The sequence below is a fragment of the Mytilus edulis genome, chromosome 2, assembly GCF_963676685.1.
Source record: "Mytilus edulis chromosome 2, xbMytEdul2.2, whole genome shotgun sequence".
Lineage (NCBI taxonomy): Eukaryota > Metazoa > Mollusca > Bivalvia > Mytilida > Mytilidae > Mytilus > Mytilus edulis.
Window position 1 is genome coordinate 68,070,763 of NC_092345.1, and position 22,500 is coordinate 68,093,262.

At 32.7% G+C, this 22,500-nt stretch overlaps 1 protein-coding gene across 1 annotated transcript in view; it reads left to right on the forward strand.

Annotated features, from left to right (window-relative positions):
• The first annotated feature begins 17,993 nt into the window (after positions 1-17,993).
• The window catches only part of LOC139512752 (organic cation transporter protein-like), a 58,273-nt gene continuing 53,766 nt past the window's right edge, over positions 17,994-22,500 (forward strand). The window contains exon 1 of the mRNA XM_071300625.1: positions 17,994-18,234. Coding sequence (XP_071156726.1) covers positions 18,092-18,234 — 143 coding nt within the window. The 5' untranslated portion in view covers positions 17,994-18,091. The remainder of the gene's footprint in view (positions 18,235-22,500) is intronic.

Sequence of the window (22,500 nt, forward strand, 5' to 3'; positions counted from 1 at the left end):
TAGGTCAGAGATGATTTAGTTGACAATTGAACATGTCAGAATTGAGATGCAGTTGACAATGGAACAGGTCAAAGTTGATGTAGGTAACCATGTAATAGGTCAAAGTTGATATAGTTGACCATGAAACAGGTCAAAGTTGATGTAGTTGACCATGTAATAGGTCAAAGTTGATGTAGTTGACGATTAAACAGGTCAACGATGATGCAATTGGCCCTGGAAAAGATCAAAGATGATGCGGTTGACAAATGAACATGTCAGAGTTGATGCAGTTGACCATAGAACAGGTAAAACTTGATGTAGTTGACCATGTTACAGGTCAAAGATAATGCAGTTGCCGATGGAATAGGTCAGAGATGATTTAGTTGACGATTGAACATGTCATATAGATGCAGTTGACAATACATTTCAAAGTTGATGTAGTTGACCATGTAACAGGTCAAAGAGTATGCATTTAACGATTGAACATGTCAGAGTTGATTTAGTTGACGATTGAACATGTCAGAGTTGATTTAGTTGCCATTGAACATGTCAGAGTTGAAGCAGTTTAAAATGTATCATGTCAAAGTTGATGTAGTCGACAATGGAACATGTCAAAGTTGATTTAGTTGACAATGGAACATGTCAAAGTTGATGCAGTTGACGATGGAACAGGTCAACGATGATGTAGTTGACCATGTAACAGGTCAGAAATGATGCAGTTGACGATGGAATGTTAATAACATTATACTCAAGGTCATCAAGAAGAACTTATATTACTGCACACGAGAGACATTACATCTTCTGGCAGTTCCCTATGATGTTTTTATCAGAACAATCTGTTTAAAATCTTTTTCACAACAATTAATTAATTTTTACACACATTTAGTCCTGGTATCTATGATGAGTTTATTTCTATAATGACAATGAACATAAATATCAAGTTTCCATGCTATCTTTCATCTATATATCCTGTGTCGGTATTTCACAATTACGTATCGAAAACTGTTATTTACATAATGTGTAAGGAAAAAAAGACAAATTGTATTAAAATTCATAACACATAAATTACAGCACAATGTACATGCGAATTGATGAGACTACATACCGTTATATTTTACTAAAGAGTTAAATATCTAGGCTATTCATGGGATTTGTATTTTATGATTGAATTCGTCTTGATTATGATATGAGGTGTTATTACATGCATATGTATCCCTATAAATAAGACGTAGGCGGTAGGGTTCATGTTTTCTGTGCAACATTTATATTATTGATGTATAATAATAATATACAGATGTTGACATTTAAACCAGAAAACCGACAAAGGCAGCGATTTCTACTACCACAGAAAAGCATACAATTTGATGACAGAAAAATAGACGTAATTGAGAAGTCATTCTAAAGCTACAAATTAAGACATCTACTGAAAGTGTAAAAGTTACTGCATATGGAAGATTTGAGATAGTCACACTATTCTAGGCCTGTTTTATCAAAATCAATTGCTCTTTTTATTTCATTTTTTATTTATTACTTCTATAAATCTGATGTAGTCGCTTCATATCTTCGACACTGAAGCAATTCAGTTATGAGAAGCTTATATATATCTAATGTATATGACTGAGACACACACATGGGTTTACATAATGATGTTATGGGTGATATTGTTCAATTTTGTTTTAAGGTGTCTCTTTTTTTCCAGCAATTTGATCTGACCGTACTTTACGATAAGGCATGCTAAATGCAGGGTGTATAGTTACAGATATAATTATCAATATTATATATGCATGTACATGTAACATTTATTTTGCATTTAAATAACACGCTGGATAACTACATCCAAGTTTTTATACCATCGCGTTATCTTAAAAAAAATTTTAATTGTATCAATAAACCATTTTTTTTTTAGACGTTTCGGCCATTGGCCTTCTTCAGTTCTTTTTTTTAAGGTTATTTGAAAGCTTATCCATTTAGGTTTGAAAATTTGTGTAGAAGATAGAATTTTTTTATTTACTGAGGATCCATTCAAAATTAGCCTGTCCAATTTAGTGCGGAATTAGGAAGCTTCCATAACAACTGCATTTTAGAGCACTTTTTGCCGCATGACCATATACTTTTTTTTTGCTGTAATAAAAGGCTGACATCTATAGTCTAAGGAACTGCTACCCATTTTTTTCGACTAGTTTGTTTATTCTTCTAGAAATAATTTTTTGAATACCACTGGGGTCCTATGGAAAATGCATTACAAATAATTGCGCTCTTGTAACCATAATTGTCCATTTCTGTACTGACAAAAGGCCATTTTAAGCCTATTGTAGGGTATTTTGACCTGATTTTTTTTTGTTTTATAGCAAAATTACAGCTAAATGATAACAAATATCTTAACAAACAACTTAAAATGAAAGGAAATGAGGATAATTCAAAAAGTTGTGACATTTCTCAATACCCCTACTGACAGGTTGAAATTGCATGGTTTTGAAAAAGGGCCGATTCTGCAAAATTTGTATATTTTTAAAGGCTTGAATCTTGTAAGTTCATGTTTTATTTTCAATAAAATGTAATATTTCATGAAGCTTATATATTTATCTACAAAATGCAAGAAAACGGTGCTCGGCAAATGATAGAAATAGAAACTTTTCAAAAGTATTTGATAGTCAAAATATAAGAAAAATAATGACTGAACTAATGTTTACTGATTATATTAACTGAATAAACCAAGTTTAACTTAGTTTAAATTAGAAAATATACTAAAGGAGTAAACCCGGTAAGGCCACTTTTTAGCCTTTTTTGCCCCTAAACTGAGCATTTTTACAATATGTTTAAAATATAAACTTATTCAAAGGAAAATTAATTTAGAAACTTAAAAATGGGCTGTTTTATTTACAATACTATGCACACTCATCAGGTAATATCATCATGAGTTCTTCATAATTTTAGCATTTTATAATATTCTAGTTTTTAGACGCTTTTTGTTCAAATTCAAAGTGGCCACAATTGAGTTCAGTCTCAAATTTTTAAAACATGTTGTATTTGATAATGATTCATAAAACTGTTTAACATATAAAAGATAGAGACTCAACATGAATGCAGCCCCTTACAATTTAGACAAAAAACTATCGTAAAAGTACTAAAAATTCTTAGCACTTCTCCTTCAGATGAAATTGGGGGAATTTCTTTTCTAAAATAGTATGAAAATGTAGACAAAATTGTACAAACTGTGCAGCCTTGTACATTCATGTTATCTATTACCAGAAAGAGGAAGATTTAATAGTTTTGTGAATATCATAGAGTTATGCCTATTACCTAGAAAAGTGCTATATTTTGTATATTGTGATAAAGCTTTATGCCAATTTGGCAAATATAAACAGACTACTCCGAATAGTACCTGATAAAACTGCAACTGAAATTTTGTGACGCTGACATGAACCAGTTAGTAATCCCTATGTCAATTCTGGGAGAACAGTGGACAAAACAGTAATGTTAAGTTTCCTCCATGCGAGAATGTAATCTCTAGCAATTTGAGGCTTGGGAATAAGACATGTAAGATACAGTTGGCCTATAACTACCAGCTGAGACAAACACAAATATTTCAAATTGCAATACAATTTATTTCATAATCACATGTAATAAAAACAAATATACACAGATAAATGGTTAAACAGTTGAGCAGACATTGTTATTAAAATAGTTATGATTTTACTGTTTATATAATATTATGGTGGTCTGCCGTAAAAAAAAAGGTGCAAAATGGTCTAAATACAAGTTTTTAGTCACGAATGAACATGATGAAGGTATTAGCAAAAAAGAGTAAAAGTTTGATAGATCTGAAAACAAATAACAAAATAAAGTCATCAATATCTATTTTAACTAATAATATCAAACAATTTTGCAGCATCAGAGTTGAGAACATTTTGATAAAAACAAGCATTTTGTGAGTAATACATGGCAATACATAGTCCCTAACCCGATACAAATTCATTGTGATGGAACAAAATTTTAACTTGATCTATAATTTGTCATGGTGTAAACAACATAAAAATATCGATACAAAATCTTCAAGCATAATGAAAATTTTTGTTGAATTCTGACTATCTAAGTGAATTTCCTATGCCCAAAGACCACAACTCACACAAATATCAGACTGAAACAAAATTGAACCACTAAATCCAAAAACATCCAAAATTTCATTTTGTCTTTAAACTAGAGGCTCAAAAGAGCCTGTGTCGCTCAACTTGGTTTTTGTGAATATTAAACAAAGGACACAGATGGATTCATGACAAAATTGTGTTTTGGTGATGGTGATGAGTTTGTAGATCTTACTTTACTAAACATTCTTAAGCTTGCTGCGTACAATTATCTCTATCTATAATAAACTATGCCCAGTAGTTTCAGTGGAAAATGCTAGTGAAAATTTACAAAATTCATGAAAATTGTTAACAATTGACTATAAAGGGCAATAACTCCTTAGGAGGTCAATTGACCATTTTGGTCATGTTGACTTATTTTTAGGTCTTACTTTGCTGTACAGTATTGCTCTCTACAGTTTATCTCTATCTATAATAATAAACAAGATAACAACAACAAAAACGGCAAAATTTCCTTAAAATTATCAATTGAGGGGCAGCAACCTACAATATAACAACCGGTTATCCGATTCATCTGCAAATTCTAGGGCAGATAGATCTTGACCTGATAAACAATTTCATCTCTGTTAGATTTGCTCTAAATGCTTTGGTTTTTGAGCTATACGCCAAAAACTGCATTTTGCCCCTATGTTCTATTTTTAGCCATGGCGGCCTTCTTAGTTAGTTGGCCGAGTCACTGGACACATTTTTGAAACTAGATACCCCAATGATGATTGTGGCCAAGTTTGGTTAAATTTGGCCCAGTAGTTTCAGAGGAGAAGATTTTTGTAAAAGCTAACAACGACGGACGACGAACGCCAAGTGATGAGAAAAGCTCACTTGACCCTGTGGGCCAGGGGAGCTAAAAAATAAGTTATTTCCGTTTGAACAGAAATCTTCTAATGAATAAGTATTTCATCAAAAATTTAATTCTAGAGAAAGGGCTTTAACTGAACAAAGAGAAAAGCTTAAAGAGTGAAAAATGAATTTGACCTGTAACTTGTCATGATAAATCAATAAACCAAATATCAAATCAAAATCTACAAGCACAAACAAAGTCTGATTTGCCGAACTGACAGATAGACAGACCGACAGACGCAGTGCAAACCTAAGTCCACTTCGACGTTAGCCGTTAGGGGACTAATTTATTTAGAAATCAAAATCTCAAAGTATCAACAAACAGGAAAGAGATGCTCTTGGAAAAGCTTTCGATTTTTGAAGAAGTAGGTGCCAACTGTCTCTCTTTTATCTGGATTTAATCTGAGATATGAATCAAAAACTGTTATATGGCACATTATATATGCACATATAAAAAAAATTTCGTAGATAAAAAAAAAATGGCCACATTTTTTTTTTTACATACGCTCTAATAGACACAACTTTCTAATCTAGACACTCAATGAGTGATTGCCCCTATAATTGGTTTCATTCCAATCAAAAGTTTCAAAGAGGAAGATATTTTGAAATACAAGTATGTTCACAACTCTGTTTCATATAACAAGCTTTTTAAAAGACTGTCATCAATTGAAAGTATGTGAAAACCAGGTGCTCTGCAGGGCGCAGCTTTATACAACCGCAGTGGTTGGACCCTGAACGGTTGGAGCAAATTTTTGACAAAATAAAGTTATTTGTTACAAAATAAATGTGGTCAAAGATCAAACAAATCTATTGCACACTACTGTGCATTGAAGATTTCTTCTTGAAACTTTTCAAAATTTGAAATTTGAAAAATTTTGAAAAAAAAGAAATCCCTGAAAAAAATTGTGTGAACAAATCCCCCCCCCCCCCAACTTATTGAAACCTCCCTTTAAGCAATAACCCTTAAACTCATTCCCATTCTTTCCTTTGTGGTATGGAACCTTGTAGTACAATTACAGAGAGATCCATACAGTGGAGATCACTTCTAACCTCTCATTAGAACTGTCAGAATATTCTGTCATATTAGAACTGTTCTAACCTGTCCTAGAACAGTTCTAAGTAGAACTGTCAGAATCAGTTCTAGGTAGAACTGACTAAATCAGTTCTAGGTAGAACTGACTAAATCAGTTCTAGGTAGAACTGACTAAATCAGTTCTAGGGTAGAACTGTCTAAATCAGTTCTAGGGTAGAACTGTCTAAATCAGTTCTAGGTAGAACTGTCCAAATCACTTCTAACCGTAGAACTGTCAGCAGAACTGACTAAATCAGTCAGGACTGTAGAACAGTTCTTAATGACGTCACTGCAGTAAGGGCACTTTAGAATATAGAAGAAATAAATCACTTCAAATTACTTTGCTATATAATAGCAGATTTTCTATATTTTTTACTGATCAAACGTTCCATGTACAAATATCGAAGTGAATAGAAGGTTATCCTACTCATCGGAGAAATATTTTTATAAGATTGCATACGGAAACATCATTGTTTACGTTTCTTCGTTCCCCGTTTTTAACAGTCTCTTCCTAAATATAACTCTACATTTAATTCATGGAATTTTAATCGTAATTTACCTTGTTTGCCTTGGATTTACATTCATTTAAGATTCTGTTTTGACAAATGTTCAAACGAAAATTGTACAGGGGATAAATTATGGGATATTAATGAAAAAAGTGTTGTATAACTTTAAAAAAATATATACATTTGCACCATCTCGTCAATTTAGCCAGACTTATCCATAACGATTATAAATGATATCTGGGAGTCTGGAACTCAGAAAAATATACTCGATCTGAACATGAATGAAACATTTGCCCCTGGACATTTGGCTACAAACAAAGTCATGCATTTTTCTTTGCCTTCTTCAAATTATATTAACAGTATACTATTCAAAGAAGAGAACTTCCCATACATGTACTTTTTATTTTTAAAATAAAGTGTATGAATCAGTCATGTGAGTGTTGGATGATGCCGTTAAATAGTTTTGTTTAAAAAAAAACATCACAAACTACTGACTTAAACATGTTAAAAAGTCACTTTAGTAACGGTTCATACACCTTATCGCTATTTGTCCGCATTACTGGATATCATCGGGTGGTTGTCGCTTTGACATATTCACCATTTCCTTTCTCAATTTTATCACACAGGTTCCCGTAAATGTTTGACGTCACAAAACAAAATATCTGACGCCACAATGGAAAAGTGATTGTTGTATGCGTCAAAAGTTCAAGCGGCCGGGTCAGCCTGGGATTAACGATAAGGTGTATTATTATGGGTACAGAGAGGAAATAACGGCGCGCTAAATTCTTAGATATGGTATAAATACACCTTGTCGCTATGTGTCTGCCATTACTGGATATCACACAGGTTCCCGTAAAATTTTGACGTCATAAAACAAAATATCTGACGCCACAATGGAAAAGTAATTGTTGTATGCTTCAAAAGTTCAAGAGGCCGAGTCAGCCAGGATTAGCGATAAGGTGTATTGTGTTTCAAAGTTGGTGTCATTTTTATCATACGATCCGTCCTCAAGTGACATAGAAATATTATTGGTTTAAAATGAGGCCATATATATTTACATGATAAATTAAAAGTGTAAATAAGTTCAGTTTTTGGTTGATGCGGTCAAATAATTTTGTTAAAACGACTCATTGATATTGCTGTCATTTGAATTATACAATCCATCGTAATATGTATTACTATAAGTGATTAAGTATTCGGCTATATATATATTAAGATTTACATAACAAAGTGTAAATATGGTTAGTTTTGGTTGATGCTATCACATATGGTCAGTTTTGGTTGATGCTGTCAAATATGGTCAGTTTTGGTTGATGAGGACAAATAATTTTGTTATACTTTATTCATGAGTCAGTCTGAGATATCAAAACTACTGGAATTAGTTTACGATTCAAAATTTTGATTAAAAAGAGGACATATACTGGCACTATAAACTGATGTGAGCATAATTTTGTTTTCCAATATTGCTTTCATTTATATTAAACAATCCACCTGATATAAAAATATAAGTGATTTACTTTGCGGCTATTAAGATTGACATCATGTACATAATAAAGTGCAAATATGGTCAGTTTTGGTTCAAGGGACAAATTATTTTGTTATACCAGTCAGTCTGAGGTATGAAAACTGCTGATATTTGTTTATGATGCAATATTTTGAATAAAAAGAGGTCATGCTGGCATTTTAAATTGATGCAAATGAAATTAGGTAGCATTGTGTTCCATTATTTCTATATCATTTGTATTTTCATGATTTTACAATCCATCCTTACATAAAAATATTACAGATTTACTACATGTACTATACGACTAAAAGCGTTACATAAAAAAGAGCAAATATGGTCAGTTTTGGTTGATGCGGTCAAATATGGTCAGTTTTGGCTGATGCTGTCAAATATGGTCAGTTTTGACTGATGCAGATAAATAATTTTGTTACATGAGTCAGTCTGAGGTATGAAAACTACTGATATTTGTTTCTGATGCGATATTTTGAATAAAAATAGGAAATGCTGGCACTCTCAATTGATGCGAGAAAAAAATTGTGGTCATTGATTTCCAATATTGTAGTTATTTATATACTACAGTCCCTCTTGACCTAAAATTATAACTGAATTACTGTGCAGCTATTTTATAGATTTACATAAAAAAAAGCAAATATGGTAAGTTTTGGTTGATGCGGTCAAAAGATTTTATTACACGACTCAGTCTTAAGTATGAAAACTACTGATATTTGTTTATGATTCAATATTTTGAATAAAAAGAGGACATGCTCATTGGCGGATCAAGGGGGGGGGGGTCCAGGAGTTGGAGCCCCATTTTTGTTTTACGATCAATGCATTTGAATGGGAGCATATAGTTGGAACCCACCCCCACCCCCCCACCCCCTTTTTATAATAGCTGGATCTGCCCCTGCATGCTGGCACTATAAATTGATGCGAACAAAATTGTTTTCCAATATTGCTGTAACTTGTATAGTACAGTCCCTCTTGACCTAAAATTAAAACTGAAGTACTGTGCAGCTATATAAATTTGCAGAAAGAAAGAGCAAATAATGTCAGTTTAGATTGATGTGGTCATAAGATTGTAAAAGGTGTACGGTGTACGGTAAAAAAAAAAAAAGGCCTTTGAAAAATATTTTCTTTAGATGAGCATAAGAAAACTAGGTTGATTATGTTTTTATTACAAGTTTTCAAGACAGAATGCGTTTGTTTTTAATATCACAATGGCTTTTCCTTGTGTGTTATGGGACCAACATGTGCATTTAGTGTCATTGGTTTGTTATTTGCTTGCAATAAAGAATAATGGATACTCATATTACTTTATTTTTTATCTACACACAACTATTCAAAGTATTGTCAATTTTAAGAAAAATAAATTGACTATATTCGATATTACAAACGAAAAACAAGTGTAACAAGTGTTATAGAAGCCTCTGATGTTACCTGAAAAAAATACAATTAGTTATTATTATATAAACACCAAACACCAAACACCAAACAAAAGATCAAACTACAAAGACCTTGTTGATAACGTAACTTTAATTAATCAAGATTTGATTGAATTAAGTGATTACGGGCATTACCTTAGTTCACAATCATCAGACAATTATTGAATAAACAAACCAATTATAGACTAATGATTTTGTTAAACAAGACATTATTAATATAATGATGAGTTAAATTTTTACGGTTCTATTGGACTGTAAATATTTATTTAGCTACTCTGTGTGAGAAGTAAATAAAATAAAAATCGCCATGACATTCAAAGTCAACTTTGAAAATATCTTCACATTTTAAAATATCATTGGAGCTGCTGTACAAATAGACACAATAACTATTATTATTATAGTTCAAAGCCACTATCAACTAATAAAAAATCATGCATCTAAGACTAAACTAACACTCAGTTTCGTATGGATTTAAAATAGTTCTTTAACTGGTACTTCAATACTTCGCTTACCTGTTGTCATCCATCATCGACACTTTTTGCAAATTCCGTTTATACAGTTCAAATTTGTCACAAATTCCTCCATATAGTGAATATAGTTTATTCATATTTTATTATGGGGCCGGATCGACTTGGGGCCGGATCGACGTGGGCCGGAACGACTTGGGCCGGATCGACTTTGGGCCGTTTTGACTTGGGGCCGGAACGACCGGATACCAAAAGATTTTTGTTAAACAGGTCCGTCCGAGGTATGAAAACTACTCGTAAACAGAAATTACATTTGGTTAATGAAGTCAGATAATTTTGTTATGTGATAACGAGCCATCCTGACTCCCGGAATAACAAATGTAAAACAATTTAAATAATACCCTCCCCCCTACCCCCATAATACTAACGGCCGCTAATTTATGATCACTGAATTACGGGCTCCTGACAGACTTGGAACAGCCACATACATGCAGAATATGGCGGGGTTAAACATGTTCTCTTGCCGATTATAAATCTGAAATAAAACCGGCAAAATAGTAAAACTCTATATAATATTAATCGCTATTTTGCCGAAGCCTTTATATTTAGACAAAGATTTCTTAAAACTTATATTAAATCAATTCTAGCCGTAGAACTGTTCTAGAGTAGAACTGTCAGGATCAGTTCTAGCTAGAACTGTCTAAATCAGTTCTAGCTAGAACTGTCTAAATCAGTTCTAGGTAGAACTGACCAAATCAGTTCTAGCTAGAACAGTTCTAACCTAGAACTGACTAAAAGGTGTCAGGCTGACAGTTCTACATACTGTTCTAGAACAGTTCTCCTGACAGATTCTGACAGAATTTATGAGAGGTTAATAGAACTGATCTCCACTGTACATATACCCAAGTTATTGTTTGGAAACTAGAAACATGCTTCTTTATGGCCCTTTTTTGACCCCTTATTCCTACATATTTTGGGCAATTAATCCAAAACTTAATCCTAGTCTCCCATTTGTTACATGTATATGGAACATTGTGGTGTAATTTTAGAGAGATCCATGCAATTACACACAAGTTATTGTCTTGAAACTAGAAAATGCTCGTCTTTGGCCCCTTTTTGGCCCTTAATTCCTAACTTTGAACCCATAACACATTAAATGAATCCAAACCTTCTACTTGTGGTTTTAAACATTGTGGTACAATATCAGAGCAATTGAAATACTTATACACAAGTTATTATCCTTAAAATAAAAATTGCTTGTTTTGGATCCCTTTTGGCCCTTAATTCCTAAACGGCTGGGACCATCATCCCCAAAATCGATCCCAACCTTCCTTTTGTGGTATAGAACCTTCTGAAAAAAATCATAAAGATCTATACACTTAAACTAAAGTTATTGTCCGGAATATAAGTCTATTTTAATCAGTTTTAGTTGAAATATTAAGGGCAAAAACTATTACAATTAGTGCATTTTATAGATATCTTAGAACTGATATGCACATTTAAAAAAATCCTAAAAGTTAAAAAATAAAATAAAATATGACCTTGAGAGAAAACACCTACTGAGTGCATGTACTACATGCAAGTTATCTAATACATATGTTGCACAAACCTAAACAGGTAAATATCTCAAAATACATTTTTTTTTTTTGGTTTTTTAATGATGTTCTTTGCAAAATATAACAAGATAATGTTATATTTAAGAGATATATCAATTATCCAGACCTTTAAAAAGTACCTAAATATGGTGATTTTTTGGTATTTTTTTTTTAATAATTCACAAATATGCAAATAAGGATGTTAAATGGAAAGTAGTGTGAATTAACAAAAACATTTTTTTTTATCTTAACTCCTAAATACCCAAAGATTTTGGAAATATATATAATGTTGCAAAGTTGTAACTACCAATTTGGACGAAATATGAGATTTTGCATGGTTCTATGGCAGACTGGCTCTTAACAAAGTAACAAGAGCAGAGGGCTTGCTTTCGGTAGACTGACGGGTGCTGACCTTAGCTGGATATCTTTGCTCAAAACGATTTGAGACATATCAGTCTAGCTTTCCGGCTTCATTAGCTCTGTCAACTACCAAACAATAATCATTGGGTTAATTTTATTCACATGAAAATTGAAACTTTCAATTGAATCGTGAACACTTGTACATGCATATGCACGTAAACAAAGAATATCACATTTGGTATTGTTTCAATTATTATAACAAATATGTATGACACAAGCTGATTATTGGTTTATTCGTTTGATAAACACATTAAAGACTTTTTGCGCATACTTTTGAAATACTATAAGCAATTACAATAAGATAACGATTTTTTTTTCTTCAAGAATAAAATTAGCTGATAGTCTTTGATGTTAAAAGGAATTGAAGGATTTGGAAATCTGGGACCAATTATAGATCAATTATATAAGTCTTGTTTGTCCAATGTGCATCAAATTATCATCAAATAAATAAATAAATAAACGAATTAAGAAAACTGTTAATCATGCTATTATTTAACATACCGACTTCCAGCATACAAAGAAAATATAAAATGCTAATGCTTCTTGTTCAATATGATTTGTATGATTTGACATAAGTATCTCTATGAATTAGACAGTTTTCACAGTCACCAATCGATTCCGGCACTTTAACTTTCATTTTGAAAGATTGGCATGTGATCAACGAGAAAAGGTAATTAAAGGCACAATGGATTATGGTAGCTGATTTAAGCAAATGACCCTACTAGGTCAAAATGAATACATAATTTAAGGTAAATGTCCGAGTGCTTCCGATTGTTATTATGGTTGACTACTAAATGTTCGATACCGATCTCTTACATGTATAAAGGAGGTGAAGAAATATACAGAATACCGAAATTAGCATAAATATTTGCATACTTCATTCTCGAGGCCGCAAAGTCTCTCGTAACATGACGACGTGCATTTGAAAATAAAAGTAAAAATGTCTGAATCGATGGGTGAAGGTGAAAACTGTCTCGATATGAGAAAATAAAGGGTGACATGTAGATGAAATTTACATCAATGAAGAGATAAATGAAAACTGAACAAATTGATGCCCGATTTGTATTGATCCAAGGTCTTCAGTCGGTCCCAGAAACAACGAAGCAGCGCATCCATTTTGGACAAGCATTATCCACTTTTTGATATGGGACGAGTTCTGACGTCCTACGGCCCCTGCTTGCCTGGCAAAACAGCCGTCGGACGTCAGAGTAATCCCGGACTACAATATGGGTAGAACTATTTCAGGAGTTTCAGTCTGTGACATATTATAAAACAACTGTTTTAAGAAATGTAGAACTGATCATCTGATACTTACAAAGACAAAGACCCTGTTGTAGCTTTGAAAAATTGAAAATCCGGTGTTAACGTTTGATTTAAATTGTATAAAATACATGAGATATTCGAACATGATTTTTGTGGATGGGTAAACATTTTAAAAACTTATATATCTTTATAAGTTAATATATTCACCAATATATATATATACATACCGGGTCACGGTCATTGCATTTGAGTCCGTCTTGCCAATGATGAATGAATTGATACTATCATTATGACCTTTTAGCTATTGTCAACATATGGACAGACATTTTTCAAATTATACTAACCAGGTCACTCATACAAACTTATTACATCTTAGAAATAAATTATGTTTGCGGGCATACTTTAGTAAGCTTTCAGATTTGTTTTCTCACAATATTTTATATCAAACGCTATTAAAAGTAAATAAAATTATAGAGCAAAAAGCGATGAAATACTGCTGCAATAAGGTTAAAATCATGGTGCTAGAAGAATTACTGTTAGAATAAAATAATAGACCCACCTATCTCACGTCTTATTTTACTATAATTTTGAAGACAATTATAGTTCAATCGATTGAAATATTTTAGATATTGTGGTCAAAGTTCGGTTCTAACCCAGTTCAATCAGTCTTGGATCTACAACAAATATTTGAATCACTGATCGGTTAAAGACGGACCAATCGTAATGTTATTATAAATTGTTTACATATCGTACAATTTTAGCTGTCTAGCTATATATTTCTGTAACTCTTCTTTAACATTCATGTGAAAGACAGCATACTGGGTACAGGTGTATAGGTCGCGATACCGTGATATGATATAATGTGGATGCACAATATTCGATATATACCCAATATCAATTTGATTTAAAATGTCGAAGTTGAAAACAACTGGTATTCTCCTGTGACAGAAAGAGTAAGAAAGCTGATGCCGATCAATGACGATGCAGCCGAATGCCCCTTAAAAAGGTAGTAAACTATAAATCAGTAAGCACCAATATGTTTAGCACAGATTATCCTAATTGTAGCAATCTTCTTAAATAATGTTCGTTAGCATAAGCATGACAATCGAGATGATTTTAATTTTGATTTTATCAATTTCCACCACCATAGTAGTAGTATACCAACTTCACCTGCATATGAGATATACATTTCCCATCTTATTCGGTATTCAAGAGCTGACAGCTGCTAGTAAGACTTTGTAAAACGTCACCAGTGTCTGAGCAGAAAGTTGATAAACCAGGGATATGTCAAGGAACGTTTCGTCCTTTCTCTAAAGTAAGTTCAGCGGGAGGTACATATACCAATACCGTGTTGATAACTATTCCGTATCAACTTCACAAATAATACAAGAGGGTGTTGCAGTTTGTATTCTGGATACTGACGTTGTTTATCATCTTAATAACGTGTTACAGTATATTTTTTTTTGTCTTTATGAATATATCTTTTACTGTTTGGTCTGTTTTGTGTGGTATCCATTTGACGTGGCTCTGTACTAAAACATCTCGTCATTGTTCTATAATTATTTATCCATTCTTGTATTTAATTGTCGCTCATATGCTTTGTATATCTGCCTTTTTGTGTTTCTTTTTTTACATATAACGTGGCTCTGTACTATACATCCCGTCGTTGTGTTATTGTTCTAAAACTTTGTATTCTTGTCTTTCATTTTTGCTAATGAGCTTTCTCTATATTCCTTTTTCATTGTTTCTTTTATACATATGAAGTGGCTCTGTGCTTTATATCCCGTCATTGTGTTATCCTGCTATTGTAATTTTTTGTATTCTTGTGTTTCATGTTAGCGAATGTGCTTTGTCTAATGCATTTTTGTGTTTCTTTTATATAATGCCGTGGCTCTGTACTTATAAATCCCGTTTTTGTGCTATTGTAAAATTTTGTATTCTTGTCTTTCATTTTTTAAGAACTCAATGTTCACTGCTGTATCCCTATTTGTGACCTCTTTGCCTATTATGTCTGTTTGGTTTGTTCACACATCGTTGTCAATTTAATAGAATTTTATACGACTGTCATACATCTGTTCTCAGTGTCTTTTCTTTGATGGGATATACAAGTACCCGGCCACGTCCATTATGTGTTATATTTTTATTTTTTTTCCCATCTGATGAGTTTTCAACCAAAGATGAAGAACTGGATCTTCCATCACGATATTGGATACCTAAACTACATAAGTGTCCTTACAAACAACGGTATATTGCTGGGTCTTCCAAGTGCTCCACGAAACCTCTTTCAAAATTATTAACATCTATTTTATCAGCAATCAAAGTTATTGTGAAACTGTCTATTCTAGAGGGGGCGTGAATCAGATGTGGATACTTAAAAATTCCAAAGATCTTTTAGAGTACATACAATCTAACTCTCTTTCATCGTGTAACAGTATTAAAACATTTGACTTTTCTACTCTTTACACTATTATTCCACATTCCAAACTAAAAGACAAATTGAAAGAGTTGATATTGCTTTGCTTCGTAAAAATGAATGGCCAACGTAGATACAATTATCTTTTCTTAGGGAGAGATAAATCCTACTTTGTAAAGGATCACTCTGAATCGAACAAAAAATTCTCTAAAACTGATATTATCAAGATGCTTGATTTTTTGATTGACAACATATTTGTTGGCATTCCAATGGGAGCAAACTGTGCCCCTCTACTTGCCGACTTGTTTCTTTATTATTATGAGGCTGACTTCTTGCAGGAACTTCTTAGGAAGAAAGATAAGAAGTTAGCAATATCCTTTAACTCAACTTTTTGCTACATAGATGATGTTCTTTCACTAAATAATTCAAAATTTAGAGACTATGTGAAACGCATCTATCCAATCGAGCTAGAGATAAAGGATACTACAGATACAGTTAAGTCGGCCTCATATCTTGACTTACATCTACAAATTAACAATAAGGGTCGGTTGAAAACAAAACTTTACGACAAAAGAGATGATTTCAGCTTTCCAATTGTGAACTTTCCATTTCTAAGTAGCAACATTCCAGCAGCACCTGCATACGGGGTATATATCTCCCAACTGATACGATATTCACGTGCTTGCATTTCTTATCATGATTTTCTTGATAGAGGGTGACTGCTCACAAGGAAGCTATTAAACCAAGAGTTCCAAATGGTGAAGTTGAAATCATCCCTTCGTAAATTTTACGAACGCCATCACGAGTTGGTTAACCATTATGGAATAACCGTTTCACAAATGATATCGAATATGTTCCTTACGTCGTAACTACAATCCCCTTCCCTTTCATGAATGTGACCTACCGAATTAGACTATTTACCGGATTTGTTATCACATAAGCAACACGACGGGTGCCACATGTGGAGCAGGATCTGCTTACCCTTCCGGAGCACCTGAGATCACCCCTAGTTTTTTGGTGCGGTTCGTGTTGTTTATTCTTTAGTTTTCTATGTTGTGTCGTGTGTGCTGTTGTTTGTTTGTCCTTTTCATTTTTAGCCATGGCGTTGTCAGTTTGTTTTAGATTTATGAGTTTGACTGTCCCTTTGGTATATTTCGTCCCTCTTTTTTAAGCCTTTCTGAACTAATTTTTATAGTTCGTTCTTATGTTGTATTGTTACAGCACTGTCCCGCTAACATGTTTAACCCCACAAAATTCTGTATTTATGTCCTTGTCTAAAGTCAAGCGCCTGTAATTCAGTGGTTCAAGTGTTGTTTGTTGATGTGTTTTATATTTGGTTTTCGTTAACATTTTGTACATAAATTAAGCCTTTAGTTTTCTCGTTTGAATTGTTTTTCATTTGTCATTACGGGGCCTTTTATAGCGGACTATGGGGTATGGACTTTGCTCAATGTCAAAGGCCGTACGGTGACCTATAGTTGTTAATTTCTGTGTCATTTGGTCTCTTGTGGAGAGTTGTCTCATTGGCAATCTTACAACATCTTTTTTTTCTTTATAAACAAGTGAGAGGTTTAGCTAGCTAAAACACAAGGTTTTATCCACAATTTTCTCCATAAGAAAATGATTGTACTAAGTCAGGAATATATGGCAGTTGTTATCCATTCGTTTGATGTGTTAAAGATTTTTATATTTTTGTTTTTTTACTTTTTGTCCTTTTTTTTTCGATTCCTTATAGCACAATAAGTACTAGTACAAGTACATTTACATTTGTTGCCTTGAAAACAAGTCTAGCAGTCAGTGGTTTTGATATTTGTACGTTTTGAACCAAACATTTCGCTGCGGAACACTCATTTGAAGACGAAATGAAAACAATATAGAGTGCGAACGAATTTTATCATCATTTTTGGTACGACTTAAATACTTGTGGACGCATCTCTGTTGGCATTTTGAATATGAATTTTTTTTTCCAATATGATTTTTAAGGTTAGTTGCTTTATTCAAAATTCGCCTTTCAATATACATTTTAATCTTTATCTTCAAGCATTTTAATCCTGATGTACAAATTAATCCTAAGACTCCCTTTTATTTTTTTGACACGGATGTAATTGAACAACACCACCAGTAATTGGTGATGATCCTATAATACCTAAATGTTTACTACTCTTGATTTAATTTACGATGTTTAGAATATTCACACTTGACTTATTTGATGTTTAAGGATTTAATATTTGGCTTGCTTAACATTTCAACTTGTGATCGATGTCAATAGTTCATGATCAGTTGATGTTGTCCGGTGACACAACCATACATGAACTGTATCAAGGAATTAGTTGAAGCATAGCACAGTTACTTTTAAATACTTTATTGACCGTAGCAATCGTCAGTTATTGGTACTTTTCATATAAACAAGGATATAATAGATAAAGTATATAAAGGTTATTTAAAAAACAAATGGAATACGATACTATTTTAAAAAAGGTTGGAGAATGTGGGAACTACCAAAAAATGTTTTTGATACTCGTAGCTATGTCATCAGTATTCAATGCCTTGACAACATTTGCAATAGTTTTTGCCTTTGGAGAACACGCTCATAGGTACGTTATTTTTGATAATATTGTTCACGAACACCTGCATTAAGTGCAACATTTCAATAGGTTACTTTTTAAAAAACGGTCACATAGATATATATATATATATATAGTGCAACCTGAATATAAAGTATTATATCATTACATTATATTATGTATTTAATGTAATGACATACTTTATATTCAGGTTGCACTATAATAAACAATTCTTTTTCTTCTTCTTCTTCTATATATATCTCTAGATTCACCTTCCGTGACAAGGTAACACTACGACTATTGAAGTTATATTTTTATATAGCGGATGTGGTCGAGTGGTGTAGAGCGCTGGATATGAGGCTAAGAGATTGGTGCTGTAGTGTATTAAAGGTGTGAGTTCGAATCCCGCTGAGGGACGGACAAAAATTTGTCAGTATAAAATCTAATTCTAACACTGTTTGGTGTAATTTCCAGACTTTTATTTTTTAACACGCACTTAAGTGAACACTTCCTAGTTTTGCTTTTGTGGAAAATCAACACGAACATAGGTACGTCATTACATTTGACTTTTTAAGAATCTGAATACGTAGTTTCGATTCCTTAAGGTCTGTATGTTGCAAAAGACTTTTCTGCATGAAAAGTGGCAGTCAGTCTGTTTTGTAAATGTTTTTAAAATGACAATATACAATAAAGTGATGGCCTTCTGGAAAGTTAAATTTATTTTATCACGTTGTTTTAAAGAAAGTTGAAAGTTACCACTGGGATACTCAAAATAATAAGTTGATGATATACTGACCTCCATGAAAAAAGCATACACAACATAATATAGATAACAAGACCTATGATAGTATTATTTGTCCTGGTAAAGTAAGCGGATCTTGTTCCACATGTTGCACCCGTTGTGTTGCTCATGAAAGTGCAATCAATGTGATGTTATATTCGAGGATAAGAGTACGGTATTGTCGTTACGACAATGAAAACAATACATTTGTAAATTGGGAATTTTAGAATATGGAATTCAGCAATATGTATATAAATTATATACATAAAGTTAACAAGCATGCGCTTTAAACTTTTCTTTTATATGTGTGGAATTCTATGAATTATATGTGTCGAAACATTTTGGGAACATTTCGAATTCAAATTCATCATTTATTGTTGCGATCCCGAGTATATGTTGACACTTACCCAACCCTTAGAGTGCAATAATGATGCTGTTATAAGGAGTTTTTAAGTCATTGTAAATAATTTAAGAGATTGTACATATGAAGACAACTATTTACATACATGAGTATCTAGTAAGATAGCTGCTATATTGAATGACGAGGTCAGATGTAAGTAAGTTGGGCCCTAAAAATGTTGTATTTGTTTTAATTTTATTTTTATTCAATAACAAATACTTCTGCTTCGGGTAACCTGTCCTTCTGGTCTGCGGTTAGTAGCGGAAGCGAACAGAACAATAATACGACTGGTAACCCGTCCTTCTGGTCTGCAGTTATCAGAGGTAAACAAAACAATAACAACACGACTGGTACCCTGTCCCTTCTGGGTCACGTGATCCAAGTCGTCTTGAAAATACGAAAAAACAACAAATACTCAATAATACGCAAAAAACAGGGGTTCTACCGCGCTGCAAAACCCCTGAAATGTTATGTAATATTCTCTACCAGAGTATTACACAACAAAAAACGATATGCAAAGGTTTCCCCCGAATCATCTTCCGCGGGAAACACTGTTGAAGCGAACGTCGCCTCAAATCACAAATCGTTTATTACTTAGACTAACAAGTGAGTGAGCTATTTATACTGTTAATCATTATGATGTCTCTAGTCTGGTTAAAGAGTCAGAGTTGTCCTACTTATTAAACAATAAATTGTTAGTGCATAAACATATTTATCTATAGTGGATTGGGAAACACGTTATTGCAACTTATAGTAATCTCATCCCACTCTGCGGGTTCGAGTGCTGCCTAGCTTGTAGCGGCATTATCCTGCTCTTTTTAAAAATCTACAAAGGTCTTTTACATGCAAAATTTATGGCTCTCTCTTAACACAGGTCAGCCATTTATCGTCTACTTCCGACGGATTATCATCGTATCTCAAGACCGTACTCGCAAATGGTGCCAAGGTAGAACCGAAATTACAGTTCCTAAAATGTTCTCTCTTGAACGGAGATCGAACCAGGAACCTTTGTGTTAGTAGTCCGATACGCTATCCACTACACCACGGCTCTCCATAAATTGTTGAAATCAGATAAAATGTTTTCACGTGCAGCGACTAGTGCATGTTTGGATTACATCTTTCTTATATGTCAATTATCTGCGGGGTCAGCACGCGTTTACGTTTAAGTGCGTTGTTGTCACTTCCTTTTAGCATCAGCATTTGATGTGTTAACTTGTACATGTTAGTTATTCTTATGTTTATCTGTGGGGCAGATTTTTCTCCCAAACTTTGCAAAAAAAAAATATATCATTCAATCATTTGATATGACATTATTTGATGTATTTTCGTATTTATTATGTATTAATTAATCCATATTAATTATGAAATTTTATGTCAAATGTTTTATTTACAAAATGGATTTATTTTACCTGTATAACAAAAGAACCAGGGCCCAGTTTCACGAAGTTGTCTTAGGACTTAGACATGTCTTAGGATGGTCTTATGACATATCTTAGTCCTAAGTGGGTTTCACAACGTGGTCCTAAATTAGGACATCTCTTAAAGTTAGTCATAAAGTTAGGACTACACGAGAGGTGTCTTATGATGGTCTTAGGATAATCATAAGTTTATTTATATAAACTACACTCATTTTTATATTAATTTTGCAATTTATCTTGATATTATATAATTGTTACAGTGGGAAATGAATTCAGCTCACTTGTACAAAAAAAATTGTCATAATTTTATTCTTTTTTTCTCAATTTTGTATTAAACATTTCATATATATATATATATATATATATATTAAACGTACAAATTCATTTATAGAAATTCATACAATTAATCGAACATCTATTAATGTGTTAAACTTTTATTCCAACTTCACGTAGTTGTAGCTACAAACATATTTTATGCAACATCAATCAATGTGTTACACTTTTCCTCAACTCTTGTAGAGATGAAGCTACAAAAATATTTTTTTTGCCATGTGAAACACGCCTGATGAAGCTAATTTGTTTAGCGAAATATTGCGTATTTCTATTTAAAATCTATTAGAAAATTAGCGTGTTTAAGTTATAATATTCTTAGACATCTATATAATTTAAATTCAGTAACTGTATCAGTTTATTTTCACAAGCTGATCCACGCTTAAATAGATTGAATGTTGATTGTTGCTATTTTTAGACATTATATATGTAAATATATACAACTCGTATAAACATCAACCCAACAATGTTAGATCTGTAAATTTGCTTTCGCAAATTTTTGGTTCTTCCCTCGCCGGGATTCGAACCCATGCCACTGTGATATCGTGACACCAAATCGCCTGCACTGCAGCCGTCCCGCTAGACCACACGACCACCTGGGCTATATATATATATATATATTGGTGAATTATCTATAATAGTTATTTTTTATAGAAATTTTAGGATATCTTTGCTAAGATCGTCCCAATACAGCTTCGAGACGAGGTCTGAGATATGTCGTAGGATAGTCATAAGAGGATCATAATACATGTCCTAAGATATATCTTATGACTTGTCATAAGACATATCTTAGGACATGTCTTATGATCCTCTTATGACTATCCTAGGACATATCTTAGACCTCGTCTCGAAGCTGTCTTAGGATCATCTTAGCTAAGACATCCTAAACCTGTCGCAAGTTCTTTAAATTTTCAAATATAAGTATGATCTACGGGAAAAAATCATGTAAATGTAGTATGTCTTACCATGAATTATTGATTAATATAATGACATAATTTACAAAATAAATATAAAAAAAAAAGTAATTTATATATTATCTTTAAACAATACATCAATATAAATATGAAATTTTCAATGCAAAGTTAAGAAAAAAGAATATAAAATTATGACATTGTTTTGGTACAAGTGAGTTGAATTCAATTTCGACTTTATTGGTTATAAAAGGTTAAGAGATAAAATCGTGCAATTTTTATATCAATACATCGAATTTTCATTGTTGACAAATTCTGATAATCCGTCAATGTATATATGTTGTAAGCAGGAACAGGAGAATAGATAATAAAATAATAATAAGATTTTTTTTTCAAAATTAATATAAGAAATGAGTGTAATTTATATAAATAAACATATAACTATCCTAAGACCAT